We start from the raw sequence: 23,490 nt of genomic DNA, 5'->3' as shown, positions 1-23,490 counted from the left end.
TGTAAAGTTAGATTGTTTATTTGAGATATTTCTTGTTTCTTGAGGTAGCTCTATACTGCCATTAATTTCCCTTTAGTACCATTTTTGCTACATCCCAAAGATTTTGGTATGATATATTTTCATTTTCATTTATCTTCTGGTAATTTTTTATTTTTCCTTTGATTTCTTCTTTGACCCAGTAGTTGATCAGTAGCGTACTGTTCAGTCTCCACATATTTGTGATTTTTTTCTAGCTTTCTTTTTGTAGTTGATTTCTAGTTTCATACCCCCAGTTGACTGGAAAAGAAGCTTGATATGATTTCAATCTTCTTAAATTTCTTGAGACTTATTTTGTGTCCCAGCATATGGTCTATCATTAGAGAAAGTTCCATATGCAGAATGTGTATTCTGCTGCATTTGGATGGAATGTTCTATTCAAATCTATCAAATCTATTTGGTCTATATATCATTTAAGGTCACTGTTTCCCTTCTGGCTTTCTGTTTGAATGATCTATCCATTGATGAAAGTGGGAAGTTAAAATGCCAACAGTTATTGTGTTGCTCTCAATTTGACCTTTGAGATCTGTTAGTATGTTCCAAACGTTTTGGTGCTCCTGTGTTAGGGGTGTGTGTGTGTGTGTCTGTAATGTCTTCTTGATAACTTGTCCCATATAGCCACTCTCTGTCTTTTGATTGATGAAATCTATCCTTTTAAAATTAGGTGATTATTTGTAGATTAGGACTTAGTTGTGCCATTTTATCTTTTGTTTTCCGGTTGCTCTGCATCTCCATTATTTCTTTTCCCTTATGTTTCTGTCTGCCATTTTGGTTTGGTGATTTTCTATATTTTTCTCAGTTTCCTCTCTTTTTATATGTCATGTCTTTGCTCTAGATTTATTTTGTTGTTACCATTGGGTTTGTATAAAATTCTTGTACATAAAATATTCCTTTTTCAGCTGATATCAGCTTATCTTCATTCGCCTATATGAATTCTGTTCTATTCCTCTTCCCCTTCTATGTTTTTGTTGTCTCAAGTTACTCCTTTTCATGTTGTGAGCTTATTACCAAATCGAAGTAGCTATAGTTATTTTTTCTACTTCCCCCCTTAACCATTATACTATAATAGTGTTTACAAACCTATTTTAATAAAGAGCTGCAATTTTCTGATTTTGTCTGTCACCTCATTCAGAATTTTGTGTACTTTTGCCTTTCTGTTTTTGTTAGAAGAGCTCCTTTCAACATTTCTTATAAGGCAGTCTGGTGTTGATGAACTCCCTCAGCTTTTGTTTGTTTGGGAAAGTCTTTATTTCTCCTTCATATCTGAATGATGATTTTGCTGGATACAGTATTCCTTGTGAAACTTTTTATCTTTCAGTATTTTGAGAATATCATCCCATTCCCTCCTGTCCTATAGTTTCTGCTGAGAAATCTGATAGTCTAAGGGGACTCCTTTGTAGGTTAACATCCTCTCCCCCTGCCTGCCTTTAAAATTCTTTGTCATTGACAATTTTAATATAATGTGTCTTGGAGTTCCTGTGCTGGCTCAGCAGCAGCAAACCCAACTAGGACCCATGAGGACACAGATTCAACCCCTGGTCTTGCTCAGTGGGTGAGCTGTGGTGTAGGTTGCAGATGTGGCTCAGATTCTGCATTGCTGTGGCTGTGGTGTAGGCTATCAGCTGCAGTTCCGATTTGACCCCTACCCTGGGAACCTCCATATGCTGCAGGAGTGGCCCTAGAAAAGGCAAAAAGACCAAAAAAAAAAAATAATAATAATTAATATAATGTGTTTTGGAGAAGGTCTTTTTGCATTGAGGTAATTAGGCATTCTCTCCACTTCACGGACTTTTATATCCAATGCTTTCTCCAGATTTGGGGAGCTCTCAGCCATTATTTACTTTTTTTTTTTTTTAATATTTCCCCCAAACAATTTTTTTTCTGCTGTACAGCGTAGTGACTCAGTTACACATACATGTGTACATTCTATTTTCTCATATTATCATGCTCCATCATAAGTGATGACTAGACATAGTTCCCAGTGCTACACAGCAGGATCTCATTGCTAATCCCTTCTGAAGGCAATAATCTGCACCTATTAACCCCAAGCTCCCAATCCACCCTCTCCCTCCCCCTCCCCACTGGCAACCACAAGTCTATTCTCCAAGTCCATGATTTTCTTTTCTGTGGAAACATTCATTTGTGCCATATATTAGATTCCAGATATTAGTGATATCATATGGTGTTTGTCTTTCTCTTTCTGACTTACTTCACTCAGGATTAGAGTCTCTAGTTCCATCCATGTTGCTGAAAATGGCATTATTTGTTCTTTTTAATGGCTGAGTAGTATTCCACTGTGTATACATACCACATCTTCCTAATCCAATCATCTGTCGGTGGACATTTGGGTTGTTTCCATGTCTTGGCTATTGTGAATAGTGCTGCAGTGAACATACGGGTGCATGTGTCTTTTTTAAGGAAAGTTTTGTCCAGATATAGGCCCAGGAGTGGGATTGCTGGGTCATATAGTAGTTCTATGTATAGTTTTCTAAGGTACCACCATACTGTTCTCCACAGTGGTTGTACCAACTTACATTCCCATCAACAGCATAGGAGGGTTCCCTTTTCTCCACACCCCCTCCAGCACTTGTTATTTGTGGACTTATTAATGATGGCCATTCTGGCTGGTGTGAGGTGGTATCTCATGGTAGTTTTGACTTGCGTTTCCCTAATAATCAGTGATGTTGAGCATTGTTTCAGGTGCTTGTTAGCCATCTGTATATCTTCCTTGGAGAAATGTCTATTCAGGTCTTTTGTCCATTTTTCAGTTGGGTTGTTGGCTTTTTTGCTGTTGAGTTGTATAAGTTGTTTGTATATTTTAGAGCTTAAGCCCTTGTCAGTTGCATCATTTGAAACTATTTTCTCCCATTCTCTAAGTTGTCTTTTTGTTTTCTTTTTGGTTTCCTTTGCTGTGCAAAAGCTTGTCAGTTTGATGAGGTCCCATTGGTTTATTTTTGCTTTTATTTCTGTTGTTTTGGGAGACTGACCTGAGAAAACATTTGTAAGGTTGATGTCAGAGGATGTTTTGCCTGTGTTCTCTTCCAGGGGTTTGATGGTGTCTTGTCTTATATTTAAGTCTTCCAGCCATTTTGAGTTTATTTTTGTGCATGGTGTGAGGGTGTGTTCTAGTTTCGTTGCTTTGCATGCAGCTGTCCAGGTTTCCCAGCAATAATCACTGAAAAGACTGTCTTTCCCATTTTCTGTTCTTGCCTCCTTTGTCAAAGATTAATTGACCATAGGTGTCAGGGTTTATTTCTGGGTTTTCTATTCTGTTCCATTGGTCTGTATGTCGGTTTTGGTACCAGTACCACATTGCCTTGGTGACTGTGGCTTTGTAACATTGCCTGAAGTCTGGGAGAGTTACGCCTCCTGCTTGGTTTTTGTTCCTCAGAATTTCTTTGGCAATTCTGGGTGTTTTGTGGTTCCATATAAATTTTTGGATTGTTTGTTCTAGTTCTGTGAAAAATGTCATGAGTAATTTGATAGGGATTGCATTGAATCTGTAGATTGCTTTGGGTAGTATGGCCATTTTTACAATATTAATTTTTCCAATCCAGGAGCATGGAATATCTTTCCATTTCTTTACATCTTCTTTAATTTCCTTGATTAATGTTTTATAGTTCTTGGCATATAAGTCTTTTACCTCCTTGGTCGGGTGTATTCCCAAATATTTGTTTTTTTGGGGTGCAATTTTAAAAGGTATTGTATTTTTGTATTCCTTTTCTAATATTTCATTGTTAGTATACAGAAATGCAACTGATTTCTGAATGTTAATCTTATATCCTGCTACTTTGCTGAATTTATTGATCAGTTCAGGTAGTTTTTAGGTTGAGTCCTTAGGGTTTTCTATATGTAGTATCATGTTATTTGCATACAGTGACAGTTTTACCTCTTCTCTTCCTATTTGGATGCCTTTTATTTCTTTTGTTTGTCTGATTGCTGTGGCTAGGACTTCCAGTACTATGTTGAATCGCAGTGGTGAGAGTGAGCATCCTTGTCTTGTTCCAGATTTTAGTGGGAAGACTTTCAGCTTTTCTCCATTGAGTGTTATATTTGCTGTGGGTTTGTCATAAATGGCTTTTATTATATTAAGGTATGTTCCCTGTATACCCACTTTGGTAAGAGTTTTTATCATGAATGGATGTTGGACATTATTTCTTCAAATAACTCTTTCCTTCTCTCTCTTCTGGGATACCCATTACCCTAATGCCCTTCCTAAAAGAGAGAGGTCTTGTAGAATTTCCTCTTTTTTGGAGGGGGGGTCTTTTTGCCATTTCTTGGGCCGCTCCCGCGGCATATGGAGGTTCCCAGGCTAGGGGTCGAATCGGAGTTGTAGCCACCGGCCTACGCCAGAGCCACAGCAATGCCGAATCCGAGCCGCGTCTGCGACCCACATCACAGCTCACTGCAACGCCGGATCCTTAACCCACTGAGCAAGGCCACGGATCGAACCCGCAACCTCCTGGTTCCTAGTCGGATTCATTAACCACTGTGCCACGATGGGAACTCCCAGAATTTCCTCATTTTTTATAACTTAATTCTCTTTCTTCTTCAACTTGAGTCATTTCTATTTCTATCTTCAGGTTTGCTTGTTCTCTCTTCCATTTGGTCTGCTCTATTACCAGTGCTAACTCATTCTTCATCTCATTTATTAAATTCTTCAGTTCTAGAATTTGTTTCGTTCTCCTTTTTTTTGGCCATGCCCACAGCACATGGAAGTTTCAGGCCAGGGATCAAACCTGAGCCACAGCAGCAATCCAAGCCATAGCAGTGACAGCACCAGATCCTTAACCTGCTGTAGCACAAGGGAATTCCTGGTTCCTTTTTAAGGTTTCAATTCCTTTGTTAAAGTATTACTTCTGTTCATTAATTTTATTCCTGAGATCACTGAAACACCCTTTCTGAGTTTTCTTGTAGCTTGTTGAGTTTCTTTATTATAGCAATTTTGAATTCTCTATCAATTAGGTCACAGTATTCCATGACCTTAAGTTTGGTTTCTGGAGAATTGTCATTTTCTTTTTGTGGTGTACAATTACTGTGGTTCATGATGAGCTGTATCTGTGCAGAAGTGTTTGAAGTGGCAGACACGTCTTTGCTTGATTCTAGTGGGTTTAACAAATTAGAAATTAGAGGCCTTTCTTTGTTTTCCAGTAGGTGGTGCTATATAATAGCACAAGCTTTTGGCTTCTCTTAACTTGAGCTACCTCTGGTTATATTGAGCCTTCACTCTCCATTCTCCATAGCCTCTGCTAGAAGTGTTGCCATAGGCCCTCATTATTGCTTCTTGTACTTTCAGGGTTGTTGGTGCCTTACTTCTCCCACTGTGCTGGCATCACCACCTGGTGCACCAGGATGGTGGGCTCTTCTTCACATCCAGGATCTCCTGAGTCATAGGGTCTGACACTCCAGGTGGCAGGACAGGAAAGGGAAGAAGAACTTGGATTGTGTGGACACTTTTGCTGTATTTAGTGTTGTAAGGTTCTCTGTCTCTGCGTCTGTGGCCATGGGGGCTGCTGAGGCAGGACTCATACCTCCCCTGCAGCTGTGCGTCCTCTGGGGCTGCAGTCTCAGCTGCTGCAACCAGAGAACTACGAGTATGGGCACCAGCTTTGCTCTTCTCGTGGTTTCTTCTTACCTCAGTTCTTCCCTCCTCTATATGTTCTAGTCCACCCACTCTTAGATGTACAGATGTGTAAAATTCTCCAGCAGCGTGATGTGATGGGCAGAGGCACCTTTATTATATTGTGAATGTTTTACTCATTGTAGATTGAAGGGGAAAGACAAAGGTAGCTTTTTATTCCACCACGTTGCTTACCTCCTCTCTTCAACTTTTAAATGCACCCATTGAGTTTTAAATTTTGGCTCTTATATTTTGTTTCATTATTTATTCACTTTGATCCTTTTCAGACATTTTGTTACTTTTTGAAAGTGTTCACTTTTTCTTTATTTATTTAAACATGGGAAGCATAATTGTTTTATAATCTTCTGATAACCCCTATAGTTAGAGTCTTGTGGATCTATTTCTGCTGTTGTTTCTTCTGGTTCTAATAGTACTTTGTTTCTTTATATGCTAGGTTATTTTTGACTATGTACTGTTCATTGTTCTTGAAAGATTGTAAACAAGTCTTTCTGAGGCCTAGAATGAATCTTTTCTGGGTCCTCATAGAAAAGATTTGCATTTGTTTCTGCCAGTTACCTATAAGCTCAGCCAAGCAAGTTAACCTGAAATTATAATCACAGCTATGTGTTCTTTAATTACCTCACAAATCCACATGAGGTATAGTTTTTGGTATATAATATTTCCCCCTACATGTGTATGTGTGCATGAGCAGACACACACACACACACACACACAAACACACACACACACACACACACACACACACAGGCTGTGGTCAGTGTCAAGAAAACTCTTGTTTCTTTGTAAGGAAGTGAGGCACTTTTACTTCTTGTTAACTGCTAATCTGATGGCAAAGGTCTTAGAAGTCCTCCCAACTGTACCGGGGAAGCAGGGAGAGGGGCTGATTTCTTACTACAGCTATTCCTTACTTTGGGTGAATCCTGGGTTTTATCTTCTATTTCCCTAATACTTCACAAGGCCTTGAAAACCTCAGCCCAGTTTCTTTTGGCATAGCAAATACCCTCAGAGCAGAAGCAACTTCTTTGAATTATTTACTGTCTAAGTTTCCTTAACTTCACCTACAAACAGCCTGATTTTCCATACTATTTTCAAAAAGGTGCTCTTCAAAAAGATTTTTTTTAAAGTAATTTTAGTTGTTTTGCAGGAAAATGGGTCCAAATAGTCTAATCTATTTAGAAATGCATTAGGATTGGAAATGAATTGCCCTGCTTCTTTTTTATTAAGCTGAAAAATAAGTGGTAACTCCATTTCAACCTAGAAATTTTCTGATGATATATATCTATATTTTTGTCTTTTTGTCATTTTAGGGCCGTACCCACGGCATATGGAGGTTCCCAGGCTAGGAGTCTAATCAGAGCTACAGCTGCCGGCCTTCACCAGAGCCACAGCAACGCCAGATCCAAGCCGCATCTGCGACCTACACCAGAGCTCTTGGCAACGCCGGATCCTTAACCCACTGAGAGAGGCCAGGAATCAAACCCGCAACCTCATGTTTCCTAGTCTGATTCCTTTCTGCTGTGCCACAGCGGGAACTTCCGAAATATTTTAAGCATATATCTCATTAAGATATTATGAGCAAGTTCTTCTATTTTTCTATTTTCTATGCATGTAAATGTATTACCTATTAATAGTAAAATAATTTTAAATTAAACTTTAAATTATTTCTCTTTTGTGATTTATTGTAGGACTGACTTCAGTGCTTCGAGTCTGAGAAAAATGGCAAACATGGATAGTGATTCTAGGCATCTTCTCATCCCTGAGGTAGATCATGAAGTAAATCCTGGACCTATGAATATCCAGTTTGATTCATCAGATCTAAGATCCAAAAGGTAAGTGTTTAAGATATTTCACAACTGAGATTTTAAATTATTAAGATAGAACTAATTATAACCAAACATATATAGATTTAATTATGAAATATCCAATTTCTTACAGGATCTGTATATTTGTATATGGAAGGGAATAAATATGAATACTATTTCCTCATTTATATTTGACTTTTTTGAATAAACTACATCTCTGTCAGAGGTGGTTGGGGTAAGTTTTATGAAATGATATGCATTCATATAATTCATTTAATAAATATATATTGATTATCTTATTTGTGCAAGACAGTATGTGAGGTACTAGGGATAGAACAGTAAAAGTAATACATAATCTTTGCTTTCATTGAGCAGATAGTCTAAGATAAGATAGTTTCATTCCAGCAGATAGTTTAAGATGAGAGTTTAAAATTTATTTCATTGCATACCTGGAAAACCCCAAAGAATCCACTGAAAAATTATTATAAATTGCAAGACAATTTAGTAAAGTGTTTGTTTATGAAATAACCAAAAATAAATTGCATTCTGGTGAGAAAATATAATGGAAAAAAGTTAACTATATGGGAATAGCCTTAAGAAAATACAAAATCTGTATGAGAGTAACTTTAAAATACTACTGAAGGACCTAAAATAACATGTAGAGTATGTGTTCAAATCTGAGATATTAATTGTAAGTTGTTCTGTTTTTTGAATATTTTTTTAAGAAGCTATAATCCTAACATAAACTACTGCCTGTACCTCTGATGCAACAATCTTTTAGGACTTGGAGTTTTATTTTTGTATTTAATAGAAAAACTTGTGCAATATAAAAATGAAAATATAAACAAAATGTATCAGTGAAGATATTACAAATGTAATTCTTCACATATAGAGTCTCTTTCTTCCGAGTCACTTTCTGACTTGGAGTCACCAAAATTGGTGTCTCCCTCCCCCTGCAACAAAATTGTCCTAAGTACCATTAAGAGCACGGGTAAGTGTAACATTTCTTTAAGGAATTTTCTTCCTAATCACTGACACTTCGTTTTAATGCTTGCACTTTCCTGATCTTACCAGAAGGTGTCACAGAAAGCTTACTAACAACACTGTGTTCATATTTCTTCTTTAAATGGTCCTTAAGTGGTTTGGTGACTGAAATGACCACAGGTGACAGTTACCTGTCATGCCACCAGAAATAGTTTCATGACTGCCACCTGGCTGACAGTTATTAAAAGATGTTCTAGATTATAAGATGCATCCATATTTTAGAAATGATTAAATGTATATATTAGAATTAATAACTTATGGCATGATTTGGTCTCAGTAAGGAAGATTCTAAAATAAATATCATTCTCTTTAAATTTTTATCCATAAAATTAATGTGATCTGCCCCCACCAAAAAAAAAAAAAAAAATGTCAGCAGCCAATTCCACAGTTTACATAGCCCAGCAGTTTCACTTCTTCTTTTTTTTTTTTTTGTCTTTTTTTGCTATTTCTTGGGCTGCTCCCGCTGCATATGGAGGTTCCCAGGCTAGGGGTCGAATTGGAACTGAAGCCACTGGCCTACGCCAGAGCCACAGCAACGCTGGATCCGAGCCGCGTCTGCAACCTACACCACAGCTCATGGCAATGCCGGGTCGTTAACCCACTGAGCAAGGGCAGGGACCGAACCCGCAACCTCATGGTTCCTAGTCGGATTCGTTAACCACTGCACCACAACGGGAACTCCAGCAGTTTCACTTCTAAGCATTAATTTGCGGTATCAAATAATACATGTACAAGGTTGTTTAATGCTGTGTTATTTATATAACAGAAGATTGAAAACAACCAAAAGGTCTTTTCTTATAGAATTGGATAAATATGGCACATTGATACAATGGATTATTTTTCACCTATTAAAAAGAACAAACTGGTTTATTTTATTTTATTTTTTACTTTTTAGGCCTGCACCTGTGGCATATGGACATTTCCAGAGTAGGGGTCAAATCTGAGCCACAACACCAGATCCGAGCTACATCTGCGACCCACAACACAGCTCACAACAATGCTGGATCCCCAACCTACAGAGCAGGGCCAGGGATCAAACACACATCCTCATGGATACTAGTTCCCACTGAGCCACAGTGGGAACTCCAAGAGGAAACTGGCTTTATTACATGTCAAAATGGAACCAGTCTTCAATTTATTTTATTCAATGAAAAAAGTCAAGTGCAGAGCAGTTTATATAGTATACAACCATTTGGCTAAAAACAACATAGCAAGTTATATATGTAATAAAAATATATGTATAAATAACTCTGGGGAAATAAATAGGAAACTTTACATAAGAGTGATTGCCTCAGAAAGAAAGAAACTGAGTGCTTAAGTTGGGAGATATGGCAGATGCTGTTAGGCAACTACCCTACTATTCAACAACCCCACCTATTCCTTGCCAACAGAATCCTAATTTTGTTAAGAGTCAAGGTAGTTTCCAAGCCAGGAGATGAAGGAGGTTGGTGTAAGCTAGTCTTGACAATCCTGTTTCCATTTTCCAAATACTTATTTTTTAATCTTTTTTGCAGTTAGTGGTGGCATTGTGGAATTTATCACATGAGAAATTTATCATTGCCATTTAAAGCATCCATCAAAGAAAATAATGAAATGAATCTTGTAATTTTTTCACTTGTATCTTCTAACATCAGTGAATATAAGGACTAATGAATGCTGACTAAATGCTCAGGATTTTCTTGAAACCTCTAAATTCTATGATAAATAATTGACCATTGTGACAATAGAACATAGGTCATTAAAGTGCATTCCACTGCAATAGGTTGGCAGGAGTTCAGACAGTTTTCTGAGAATTTGTTTAACCGTGTAGATTAAATGGAAATATATTTTCTATAATGAAACTTGTCAGAATAAGAGGGAATCAACTATTTACATTCATTAGATAACTATCTAGGTAAGCATGTTTTAAAAAGGTAAATATTTGTAGGGGTTATTAGTATTGAATGCTAACTTGCTTGTGAGATTTCAGAAACTTGATGAGGAAAAGAACATGAATACCTTAAGATATTGTTATTTCCACTAAAATATGGGTTATATCACCTTGTACATATAAATGAAACTCAAGCATGCTGAGGGAAAAGTGTCTTTGATTAGAAGAACCAGCTTAGACAACTATTTCTAAAGCTTCAATCATTTTGGAGTCGCCATACGACTTCAATGATATCCCATTACCACTTGCATAATACTGTAATTTAATATTTTTAAATTTACTAACTTTTAAAAATTAGGGTTAATTTAGCCTCATCTTCATATATTTTCAAAATGATGGATTTGAAGTATTGTTTATACTTTTTTCTAATATGCATTGCAGTAAATACCAAGTAGTTAAAATAACATTTATCCCTGTGCTACCTAAAATCATCTTATTTATAACCACACTTTCAGAAACTGTTCTCAGCTATTAGAGTATAAAAAAAAAAAAAAAAAAAAAAAAAGTAGGTACTTTTAGATTGCTTGGCTTCAGTTTAGCTTGTGGTTGATTCTTTCTCTTCCACTAGGTAGCAAATCAACAACATGATTCAGTTCAAATCTAAGAATTTTAAGAACTCCTTTAGACTGAAAGATAGTGTGTTGGATCTGCGCATCATTTTGGTGAGGTCTAATTAGGCTTAGATGGAGGAATGAGCTTGTCACTGTAGAGGAAGGATGCTTATAATCATTTGGGTCATGGGGGGAAATTTTGCAAACTATACAGATCCACTTTTCCCTCTACAGGCCTCCCTCCTCCCATCCGACCCCTATTAGTTTTTCACCTGGTTTGGGGTAGAGTGAAGATGTGGGTAGAGGGACAGAAAGGTTTAAAAATCTCCTATGCAGTATTTGATATATTCGTTTGGCAATCGCTGGTCTTAAGAGATTATTGTCCTGCTTTTCCCAGACTTTCTGGTAACCAAAGACTAGACCCCCTATTCAGAATTGCTTCATGCTCTGCTGCTGTTCTGGGATTATGCCCTCTGGGAGTTGACCATCCCAGCCAGTCTGAAACCAAATTGTGAAGTGATTAATTTGGTTTTGAACTTCTCTTTTTCAGTTTTCTCTAACTCCATTTCCTCTTCCATTTTCCTAGAACCTAAGGTTTTCATGCTTCTCTTTGTGTGCCCAGTTTTCCTTAGGGAATTTACTCAAAAATTCCCTCTAGATAGTGCTTTGTAAACCATACTTTTTCTGCCTCCCGTTATTTACTAATGCCTATCTCTCATTCATTCAAGGCTTTGTTGTCTGTTTAGTGTTATGATGGCAGTTTGATATGTCAAAGACCTATGTATTACTTTTCCATGGCTATTTGCTTGTGTGGGTGTGTGTGTGTGGCTACAGCATGAAGCAGCTTGATGTGAGATCTGTTTCCAGACCAGGAGGCTGCAAATAAGAAAGGAGTTTATTTAGGAGTTTTAAAATTTGCAATTCAGGAGACATGGATTCTTCGGTCATCTTGAAAGAGTGTTCTAAGGAAGAGAAAAAAATCAGGAACTTATAGATACAAAAAGCCACAGGATTGTTAAAAGTTGCCTGAAAGGAATTGTGATTTGTCCTTAAGGAATCACAAGTTATTTTAGGGTAGGAGTCCTACAGGTAGATAGACTGTGACTAGTTCTTTTAGTGTAAGGGTCTGATAAATATCTTAAGTTTCTGACAGATGTTCTGGTTGACTTGTTTATCAGATCAGAAGGTCAGACTCCATCCAGGCTGAGACATTCATAAATAAGTCACACTTCCTTAATGACATCCCGGCTTCATTTTAGAGAGCTCCCTCAGCAATACTAACTCAGTTTTGCTTTTCCTTTCACAAGTAATTTTACTATTAACTGCAAAAGCAATAAAACCAGTTACAGGTACAAGAGAACTGAAACTCCTTTTAATAAACCGATGGCGTTCCTACTATGGTACAGTGGGTTAGGTATCAGACTGCAGTGGCTCAGGTCACTATGGAGGTGTGGGTTTGATCACCAGCCCAGTGCAGTGGGTTAAAGGATCTGGCTTTGCCAAGGGCCATGGCATAGGTCACAGCTGCAGCTTGGATTTGATCCTTGGCCTGGGAACTTTCATATGCTGCACGTGTGGCCATAAAATTAAAAAAGAAAAAAAGAAACTGACTTAAAATCAAATATTTAAAAATTATGGAGGTACTTGAAATTTAGGGATCTTGTTAAAAGCCTAATGGATGACTGTAGTTCGAAGATAGAGAATTGATGTAGGAGTTCCCCTTGTGGCTCAGCAAGTTGGTTAAGGACCCAGCACTGTCTGTGAGAATGCAGATTTGATCCCTGGCCTTGCTCAGTGGGTTAAGGATCTAGCTTGCTGAAAGCTGTGGTGTAGGTTGCAGATTACTCCTTGGATCTGGTGTTGCTGTGACTGGCGTAGGCCTGCAGCTGCAACTCTGATTCAGCCCTTAGCCTGGGAACTTCCATATGCTACAAGTGTAGCCATTAAAAAAAAACTGATGTAAAAACGATGTATTCAGATTATGTATCTTTGGCTGGCCTATTATTTTTTAGTCTTAGTCTGAAATTGTCTCCAGAAGTCTATTACATAATTTTTCTATGATTTCTTGTGTTAGGATTTCTTCTTGCAATCTTTTCTCTACCTTTGTCATAAGGTATGTTTTCAAAGGTCTTTTACATATTAAAAGATAAGTAAATATCTTAACATTTTAAGTTAGGAAATATGCTTTCTAAAGAATAACATAGGAAGTTATTTTGGTGCTATACTTATAAAAAAGGCCCCACTCATTTGCAACGTCCACCAACCAGGAATGGTTAAATAAACTGTATTTTCATGTAATGAAATATTATACAGTTCTGAAAATGAACAGCCTACTGCTGCACACAAGAATATGGAAGAATCTCAGAAAGATAATGTCAACAAAAGAAGCTACACAGAAAAATACATATTGTGTGATTCTTCTTTATGTAAAGTTCAAAAGCGAGTAAAACTGATTTCATGTGAGTGTGCACCTGTGTGTGTGTATGCGAGTCTACACACATTTGAAAATATACTAGACTATTAACTGATTTAACTTCTGTATTACCCCGAATATAAACAATGTACAACCTTTTCTTTTTGGCTATACCCACAGCATACGAAAGGAAGTTCCTGGGCTAGGGATCCAACCTGAGCCACAGCAGTGACAACACCAGATCCTTAACCTGCTAAGCCGCCAGGGAACTACAACGATGTACTGTTTTAATAATGAGAAAAATGTTATTCAGAAAATACAACATTCCTTTAATTTAGGATAAAAATAGTGTATCCAAAATGAAAAACACATTTTCTTACAATGTTTGAATCACCTGTGCATCTATGGAATGATACAAATTAACTTTTTTCTCTTCTGAGAGGAAGTTATATTTTGTTCTGCTTTTGTTGTGTAAAGAAGGTTCTAGAAAACAAAACCCAGAAACATAAAGAAATACAATTTTATCACATAGAGGCAAGTGTTGTTAAAACATTTTGGTATAATTTCTCTTGTCCTTTTTTGATCTTTTTTATTAGATCACATTATATCCAATGTAATGTGCTGCTTTTTCAATTTAAATTTCTGTTACGTGTTGTTGTTACTTATTCCCTAGTTGTCTGCCTTCCTTCCTTCCTATCCTTCTCTGCTTTCTTCCTTTCCTTTTGTTCTTCTGTTCCTTCCTTTTGTCGGTAAATATTCAATAAAGTCCTGTTGGTGCCAGATACTTTGGAAAAGGAGATAGACACTCAGCAGAAAAAAAAAAAAAAAAAAAAAAAAAAGATGGGGGAAACACTAAGATGAGAGGTTATAAATACTTATTTGTAATATATATGTAATATATGTTATATATACAAACGCATTTTATTTTTTCTTTTTAATTCAGTACTTATTTTTTCTTAGAAAAAAATATCGATTTAACCCATCCTGAACCAGCATTATCAAGAGCAATCATATTCTCACAAGTAACAGTGCTGTAGGGTTTGGCTAAGTCCAGCCAGGGGTAGAATGAGGTCATTTTTGGTACTGACGGTGGCTAGGTGCTTTGGGAGTTTCTGTGCAGACATTGCTCTGTGTGAGAACATTCAGTAGTCTAGGGCAGGAGTTAACAAACTTTTTTTCTGTAAAGGACCAGATAGTCACTATTTTAGGCTTTGGGGGCATATGCACTCGATTTTGTCATTGTTGGGTGAAAGCAGCCACTAGACAATACATAATTGCATGGGTCACTTATGAAACAGACCATGGGCCAGGTTTGTCCTCTCTGGCCGTAGCGACCAACTTCTAGTCTCCAGGGAGAGACTCTGGACTCAGGAATAAACAATCGTAGGGACTGGTACTTCCTACTGCTGTGGCCCCTAGGGTACGTCTGGAGAAATTAAAAAAAGCACGGGTCACTCACCTTAAATTCACCCCACCCTCACTGTTGCTTCTATTAAAAATGTTCCCATCAAAATTGTTCTAATTAAAATAGCCTTTTGGGCAACAAAACAATCTCCAGCCTCTCCCTGAACCTCGTGCACTTAAAGCAAATGTGGAGTTCTTTGGCAAGATCATCTAGGGATTTTTTTTTTAATTTTTTATTGACGTATAATTGATTTACAATGTTGTGACATCCAAGGATTTTTAACTGCCATAAAATAGCGACTGAGGCTAAGAATGATAAATAAGGGGAAAGTACCAGGTTTCAAGGAATAGTAGAAAGATTTACAATAGAAGTTATCCTTAATAATCACTGAAATGCCTCCAGAAGTTTTATTATAAGCATTTTCCATATTAAGAATTATTTCTTAATCATTTTAAATAAATATATATTATTTAAATGTACCATAATTTAATAATGTTTTTTAAGCTGCTTACAATTTTTTTTTTCTTTTTACGGATGCACCTGCGGCATATGGAAGTTCCCAGACTCAGGGTCAAATCAGAGGTACAGCTGCCAACCTATGCCACAGCCACAGCAATGCTGGATCCGAGCTGCGTCTGACTTCCGCCACAGCTCACGACAACACTGGGTTCTTAAGCCACTGAGCAAGGCCAGGGATTGAACCTGCATCCTCATGAATACCAGTCAGGTTTGTTTCCACTGAGCCACAACGGAAACTCCCCAATATTAATTATTGTAAATGATCCTTTTTTTACTTTTTAAAAATTACAGTCGATTCACAATGTTGTGACAATTTCTGCTGTACAGCAAAGTAACCCAGTCATACATATATGTATATATATATGTCCTTTTTCTCATATCTTCCCCCATTGGGTCCTATCCCAAGAGATTAGACACAGTTAAATGATCCTATGGTTAGCAGATTTCTACATACCACATTTATACCATTTTTTTGATTCCTTCTAATAGCCTCAAAAGGATAATTATTAGAATAAAAGTATGTAAAACACAATTATGGCTCTTGATATATATAGCCACATTGTTTTCTAGAAAGGTTATTCCACTTTACACTTCCACCAGCAATGTATGAAAGTTCCTGTTTCAAAATCCCCTTTCTAGCACTATTTATTTTCTTTTTTTTCTAAAATATCTCTTACATTTCATTTATAAAACTTTCCTGTATGTAAAAGTTAGCTGATAAGAGCTAGTTGGCAGCAGGTTTCATGTTGGACTCCTGTCTTTATCAGTTTATTATTCTGAGACTGGTCTGCAAACTAACATGCCATACAACCACAATAGTTTCTCTTCAGACTACTACAGTATTTTCCATCTGGGGTGAGAATACAACCTTCTCCACCTGAAAGGCCAGTTTGTGTAGACCTTTGTCAGTAGTGTCTTTCTGGTGGCAAAGCAGTAGTTCTCTTAGCTCCTTTACCTTTCCTGAGAACCACAATAAAGGCTTCTAAGGCTTGATAAGTAGTATTCCTTTCTCTTTTTTTCTTTTTATATATTTTTTTTTATTTTTTATTGGAGTATAGTTGATTTACAAGGTTGTGTTAGTTTCAGGTGTATAGCAAAGTGATTCAGTTATCCATACACATATATCCATTCTTTTTCAGAATCTTTGCGCATATAGGTTATTACAGAATATTGAATAGAGTTCCCTGTGCTATAAATAGGTTCTTGTTGATTATCTGTTTCATATATGGTAGTGTGTATATGAAAATCCCAAACTCATAATTTATCCCTTCCCCCACACTTTTCCCTTAGTTAACCATAAGTTTGTTTTCAAAGTTTTTGAGTCTGTGAGTCTGTTTCTATTTTGTAAATAAGTTCATTTGTATTATTATTTTTAGATTCAACATATAAGTAATATCATATGATATTTGTCTTTGTATGACTTGCTTCACTTAATGTGATAATCTCTACACCCATCCATATTGCTGCAAATGGCATTATTTCATTCTTTTTATGGCTGAATAATATTCCATTGCATACATATATCACATCTTCTTTATCAATTACTTTGTCAGTGGACATTTTAGGTTTCTTCCATGTCTTGGCTATGGTAAATAGTGCTGCAGTGAACTTTGGGATGTATATATCTTTTTTCAAATTATGGTTTACTCCAGATATATGCCTAGGAGTGGTATTGCTGGATCATATGGTAGTTCTATTTTTAGTTTTTTAAGGAACCTCTATGCTAGTCTCCATAGTGATTGTACCAGTTTACATTCTCAGTAGGTGTATCCCCTTTTCTCTACACCCTCTCCAGAATTTGTTGTTTGTAGACTTTTTTTTTTTTGTCTTTTTGAGATTTCTTGGGCCGTTCCTGTGGCATATGGAGGTGCCCAGGCTAGGGGTCCAATCGGAGCTGTAGCGCCCGGCCTACGCCAGAGCCACAGCAACGTGGGATCCTAGCCGCGTCTGCCACCTACACCACGGCTCAGGCAACGCCGGATCGTTAACCCACTGAGCAAGGGCAGGGACCAAACTCGCAACCTCATGGTTCCTAGTCGGATTCATTAATCACTGCGCCACGACGGGAACTCCTGTTTGTAGACTTTTTGATGGTGGCCTTCCTGACAGGTGTAAAGTGATATGTCATTGTAGTTTTATCTTGCAATTCTCTAACAATTAATGATGTTAAGCATCTTTTCATGTGCCTGTTGGCCATCTGTATGTCTTCTTTGGAGAAATGTCTATTTAGATTGACCATTTTTTGATTGTTTGGTTGGTTGTTTGTTTGTTTATATTGAGCTACAAGAGCTGTTTGTATAATCACTTACTGGTTGCTTCATTTGCAAATATTTTCTCCCATTCTGTTGGTTGTCTTTTAGTTTTGTTTATGGTTTCCTTTGCTATACAACAGGTTTTAAAGTTTAACTAGGTCCCATTTGTTTATTTTTGTTTTTATTTTCAATGCTCTAGGAAATGGATTCAAAAAAGATATTGTTGTGATTTATGATAAAGAATATTCTGCCTATGTTTTACTCTTAAGAGTTTTTTGGTATCTGGTCTTACATTTAGGTCTTTAATCCTTTTTGAGTTTATTTTTGTGTATGGTTTTTTATTTTTTTATTTTTTTTTAGGGCTTCACCTGCAGCATGTGGAAGTTCCCAGACTAGCAGTTGAATTGGAGCTATATCCGCCAGCCTACACCACAGCAGTACCCAGAACCAAGCTGCGTTTACCACCTACACCACAGCTCATGGCAATGCCATATCCTTAACCCACTGAGCGAAGCCAGGGCTCAAACCTGTGTCCTCATGGATACTAGTCAGGTTTGTTACCGCTGAGCCACAATGGAACTCCAAGGGTTCTAATTACATTCTTTTACATGTAGCTGTCCCAGTTTTCCTAGCACTATTTTTCCATTGTATCTTGTTGCCTCCTTTGTCATACATTGATTGACCATAAATGTGTGGGCTTATTTCTTTGCCTTCTATCTTGTTTGGTTGCTCAATATTTCTGTTTTTGTACTAATACCACACCGTTTTGATGACTAGCTTTGTAGTATAGTCTGAAGTTAGGGAGCCTGATTCCTTCACCTCCATTTTTATTTCTCAGAATTGCTTTAGGAGTTCACGTTGTGGCTCAGTGGTTAATGAATCTGACTAGGAACCGTAAGGTTGCGGGTTCGATCTGTGGCCTTGCTCAGTGGGTTAAGGATCCAGCATTGCCGTGAGCTGTGGTGTAGGTTGCAGACATGGCTCGGTTCTGGCATTGCTGTGGCTGTGGTGTAGGCCGGCAGCACAGCTCTGATTAGACCCCTAGCCTGGGAATCTCCATATGCCATGGGAGCGGCCCTAGAAAAGACAAAAAGACAAAAAAAAAAAAAAAAAAAGAATTGCTTTGGCTATTTAGGGAAATTTATATTTCCATACAAATTAAAAAATTTTTTTTCTAGTTCTGTGAAGAATGCCATTGGTTATTTGACAGGGATTGCATTGAACCTGTAGATTGCCTTGGATAGTACAGTCATTTTGACAATATTGACTTTTCTGATCCAAGAACATGGTATACCTTTCTGTGTGTTTATATAATCTTTGATTTCTTTCATCACCATCTTATAGTTTTCAGAGTATAGGTCTTTGTCTCTTTAGGGAGATTTATTCCAAGGTATTTTATTCTTTTTGATGTGGTAGTAAATGGGATTGTTTCCTTAGTTTCTTTTTCTGATCTTCCACTGTTAGTATATAGAAATGCAAGAGATTTCTGTATATTAGTTTTGTAACCTGCAACTTTACTGAATTCATTGATGAGCTCCAGTAGTTTTCTTGTAGCATCTTGAGGATTTTCTATGTATAGTATCATTCATCTGCAAAGAATGACAGTTTTACTTCTTCTTTATCAATTTGTATTCATTTTATTTCTTTTTCTTTGATTGCTGTGGCTAGGACTTCCAAAACTATATTGAATAGAAGTGGCAAGAGTGGGACATCCTAGTCTCGTTCCTGATCTTAGAGGAAATTCTATCAGCTGTTCACTGTTGGTATGGTGTTAACTGTAGGTGGATTTGTCATATATAACCTTCATTATTTTGAGGTAGGTCTCTCTGTGCCCACTTTTTGGAGAGCTTTTATCACAAACGGGTGTTGAATTTTGTCAAAAGCTTTTCTTCTATCTGTTGAGATGACCATATAGTTTTTATTGTTCAGTTTGTTAATGTGGTATATGATACTGATTGATTTGTAGATATTGAAAAATCCTTGCGTCCCTGGATTTATCCCACTTGATTATGGTGTAGGATTATTTTAATGTAGTGAATTTGGTTTGCTAGTATTTTGTTGAGGATTTTTTTGTCTTTTTTTTTTTTTTTTTTTTTTTTTTTTTTTTTTTTTTTTGCTATTTCTTGTGCCACTCCCGCGGCATATAGAGGTTCCCACGCTAGGGGTCGAATCGGAGCTGTAGCCACTGGCCTACACTAGAGCCACAGCAACACGGGATCCGAGCCGCGTCTGCAACCTACACCACAGCTCACGGCCACGCCGGATCGTTAACCCACTGAGCAAGGGCGGGGACCGAACCCGCAACCTCATGGTTCCTAGTCAGATTCGTTAACCACTGCACCACGACAGGAACTTCTTGTTGAGGCTTTTTGCATCTATGTTCATCAGTGATATTGGCCTGAAATTTTCTCTTTTTTTGTGATATCTATGTCTGATTTTGGTATCAGGGTGGTAGTGACCCTCATACATGAGTTGGTGAGTGTTCCTCTGCAATTTTTTGGAATAGTTTCAGGAGGATAGGTTAACTCATCTCTAAATGTTTGGTGGAATTCACCTCTGAAGCCGTCTGGTTCCGGACTTTTGTTTGTTAGAAGCTTTTTTGTCAGTTTCAATTTCAGTACTTATGATTGGTCTGTTCATATTCTCTATTTCGTCCTGTTTCAGGCTTGGGAGTTTGGACCTTTTTAAGAGTTTGTCCATTTCTTCTAGGTTGCCCATTTTCTTGGCATATAGTTGTATTAGGCTCTTATGATCCTTTATATTTCTGTGGTGCCAGCTGTAACTTCTCCTTTTTCATTTCTAATTTTTTTTTTTTTTTTTTTTTTGCTTTTTAGTGCCACACCTGCAGCATATGGAAGTTCCCAGGCTAGGGGTTGAATCAGAGCTACAGCTGCCAGCCTATGCCACAGTCACAGCAACATGAGATCTGAGTCGCACCTGCGACCAACACCAGAGCTCACAGCAATGCTGGATCCTTAACCCACTGAGCGAGCCCAGAGATTGAACCCCCATCCTCATGGATCCTAGTTGGGTTCATTAACCGCTGAGCCACAAAGGGAACTCCTTCATTTCTAATTTTATTGATTTAAGCCTTCTCCCTTTTGGCCAAAGGTTTATCAATTTTGTTCATCTTTTCAAAAAACCAAATTTTAGTTTCATTGATCCTTTTTGCGTGTTTTCTTTGTCTCTGTTGCATTTATTTTTGTTCTGATTTTTATGACTTCTTTCCTTCTACTAACTCTGGGTTTTGTTTATTCTTTCTCTAGTTGCTTTAGGTGTAAGTTTAGGTGGTTTATTTGAGACTTTTCTTGTTTCCTGAGATAAGATTATATTGCTATACACTTCCCTCTTAGAACTGCTTTTGCTTTGTCTCATAGGTTTTGGATCATAGTGTTTTCATTTTCATTAGTCTCTAGGTAATTTTTTATTTCCCCTTTTATTTCTTTAGCAATCCATTGGTTGTTTAGTAACATGTTGTTTAGCCTCCATGTGTTTGTGTTTTTTTACAGTTTTTTTTCCTTGTAGTTGATTTTCTAATCAACTAGTAGGTGTAGTCAGAACTAGCATTGTAGTTAGAAAAGATGCTTTATATAATTTCAATTTTCTTAAACTATTTCCATTTTACTTAATTATTCCTTTGGGGTTTTCTCTTGTTCCTTTGTCTGGAACATATTTCTCTGCCATATCTTTTTGTCTAACTTTCTTTTCTTTTTTTTTTTTTTTTTTTGTCTTTTTTGCTATTTCTTTGGGCTGCTCCCGCGGCATATGGAGGTTCCCAGGCTAGGGGTTGAATCGGAGCTGTAGCCACCGGACTATGCCAGAGCCACAGCAACTCGGGATCCGAGCCGCGTCTGCAACCTACACCACAGCTCACGGCAACGCCAGATCGTTAACCCACTGAGCAAGGGCGGGGACCGAACCCGCAACCTCATGGTTCCTAGTCGGATTCGTTAACCACTGCACCACGATGGGAACTCCTTGTCTAACTTTCTAATTGTGATCTCCATTCCACAGGCTGCAGGATCATAGTTCCTCTTACTTCTGGTGTCTGCCTCTTGGTTGGTGAGGTTGGTCCAAGGGCTTGTGCAGATGTCCTTGTGGGAAGGACTAGTGCCTGCCCAGTGGTGGCTAGAGCTGGGTCTTGTCCCTTTGGTGGGCAGGACCCTGTTAAGGTATGTGTTTAGATGCAGCTTTGGGCTCAGGATAACTTTAGGTAGCCTCTCTGCTGATGCATAGTGATGTGTTCCCACTGTGGGGCCTGGTCTCTGTGCCAAAATGGCAACCTCCAAGAGAGCTCACATTAACAAGTATTCTCTAGATCCTCTCCCACTAGTGTCCTTGACCTCTCAGTGAGCCACCTCCCACCCAACCCCTCACCCCTGCTTCTTCAGGAGACCCTCCAAGACCCACAGGTAGATCTAGCCCAGGCTCCTGTGGAATCACTGCTTTGCCCTGAGTCCCAGCGCCACTGAAACCTTGTGTGCATCTTCCAAGAGTAAAGTTTCCTCTAGTCCTGTGGCGCCCCTGGTCTTCAAAGCCAAATGCTCTGGGAATTCCTCCTCCCAATGCCAGATCCCCCAGGCTAGGGAACCTGATATGGGGCTCAAAACTTACACTCCTATGAGAGAACCTCTGCAATATAATTTTTTTCCAATTTGTGGGTCACCTGCCCTATAGGTATGGGATTTGATTATATTGCAAAAGCACCCTTCCAACTTTCTTGCTGTAGCTCCTCTTTGTCTTTGAATGTAGAATATCTTTTTTGATAGTTTCCAGTCTTTTTTGTCAATGGTAGTTGAGCAGTTAGTTTTGATTTTGATGTTTTCATGAGAGGAGGTCAAGTCCTACTCTGCCATCTTCTTCCTCCTCCTCCTCCTCCTCCTCTTCCTCCTCCTCCTCTCAGTAGTATCCCTTTCTTAAGTTATGGGAGAGGAATAAGAGAGAGGTTCTTTTTCTTTGGTGATCTGTTTAAAGAGTAGATAAATTTTGTGTTTGTGTTTTCAGATTTTAGATAACAGAATTAAGATAATGAAGAAAGTAATTTTAGTGTTCATCTAAAGAATTGTATGTATATATTAAAATAAGATTTATTTAAATATACATACTTACTGAAATCTTTACCTTCTTTCATTAGCTTTCCAGTTTCTTTTTGAGGAAAAGAAATTTTGGTTAAAGTGCTGGCCTGACAATTTTCTTCTTTCATGCTTTTTTTTTTAAATGGGAATAATTAGGTTTCAAAGCTGGACATTTTCCAAAAATTTCATTTGGAAGATTTGTTAAGGAGAGTAATAATTGGCATGACATTGCAGGTTGAAGCCTACAATGACTTTATAATTTATATTATTTTTTATGATTAATATAAATAATTATATTATAATAACTAAGTTTGTAATTAAGTATAGCTTAATTATAATTTATAAATATGACAAGTTCTTATTTCAAAAAATTAAGTTAATAATATTTTTACTTTATTGCCCTTAAATAATTTCAGACACTTTGTGACTTATTTTGACATTCTCAGAATGTCAGTAAAAGGAGGAGCTGCTTAGAGAGCTGTACCCTCTTCGCAATTTTTTCCACATTCCTAATCATCTTCTGTGAGCATGTCACTCACTATGTTCAATTGGACCTTCTTTTTCTAGATAGGATGATGGTGGTGTTACTGTTTTATATCAACCTAGAGAAAAACTAAAGAATTGTTAAGTTTTTATTTACTTACAGGTGCTTCTAGCATCTTAACTTGGTTGAAACGTTCCTGGCGTTTATGTAATTCTTTTAGCCTCATTCCAGTGCTGATACTAAAAGCAAACAAACAAAAACACCCTTGCATTTCTGTTACTGATCATTTTGTAGCCATAAAAGAAGATATTGTTTTCGGAGCAGTAGAATTAAAACAG

The 23,490-nt window shown here is 37.5% G+C and overlaps 1 protein-coding gene across 12 annotated transcripts in view; it reads left to right on the top strand.

The window, feature by feature from the left end:
• Positions 1-23,490, top strand: part of SLC38A9 (solute carrier family 38 member 9) — a 219,253-nt gene that overhangs the window by 12,068 nt on the left and 183,695 nt on the right. For 9 of the 12 annotated variants that reach the window (XR_002339779.1, XR_001301809.2, XR_002339781.1 and 6 more), the window contains exon 2: positions 7,363-7,506. Coding sequence is in view for 5 of the 12 variants with exons in the window: in XM_021077047.1 (XP_020932706.1) it covers positions 7,394-7,506 (113 nt within the window). In the remaining 7 variants the exon portion in view is untranslated. Of the gene's footprint in view, positions 1-7,362; positions 7,507-7,612; positions 7,715-23,490 lie in introns of those variants that run through there. The other 3 variants (XM_021077051.1, XM_021077050.1, XM_013984782.2) reach the window with 2 other exon arrangements.

Source organism: Sus scrofa, chromosome 16, assembly GCF_000003025.6.
Source record: "Sus scrofa isolate TJ Tabasco breed Duroc chromosome 16, Sscrofa11.1, whole genome shotgun sequence".
NCBI classification, from domain to species: Eukaryota; Metazoa; Chordata; class Mammalia; order Artiodactyla; family Suidae; genus Sus; species Sus scrofa.
This window is presented reverse-complemented; position numbering and strand designations above follow the sequence as displayed.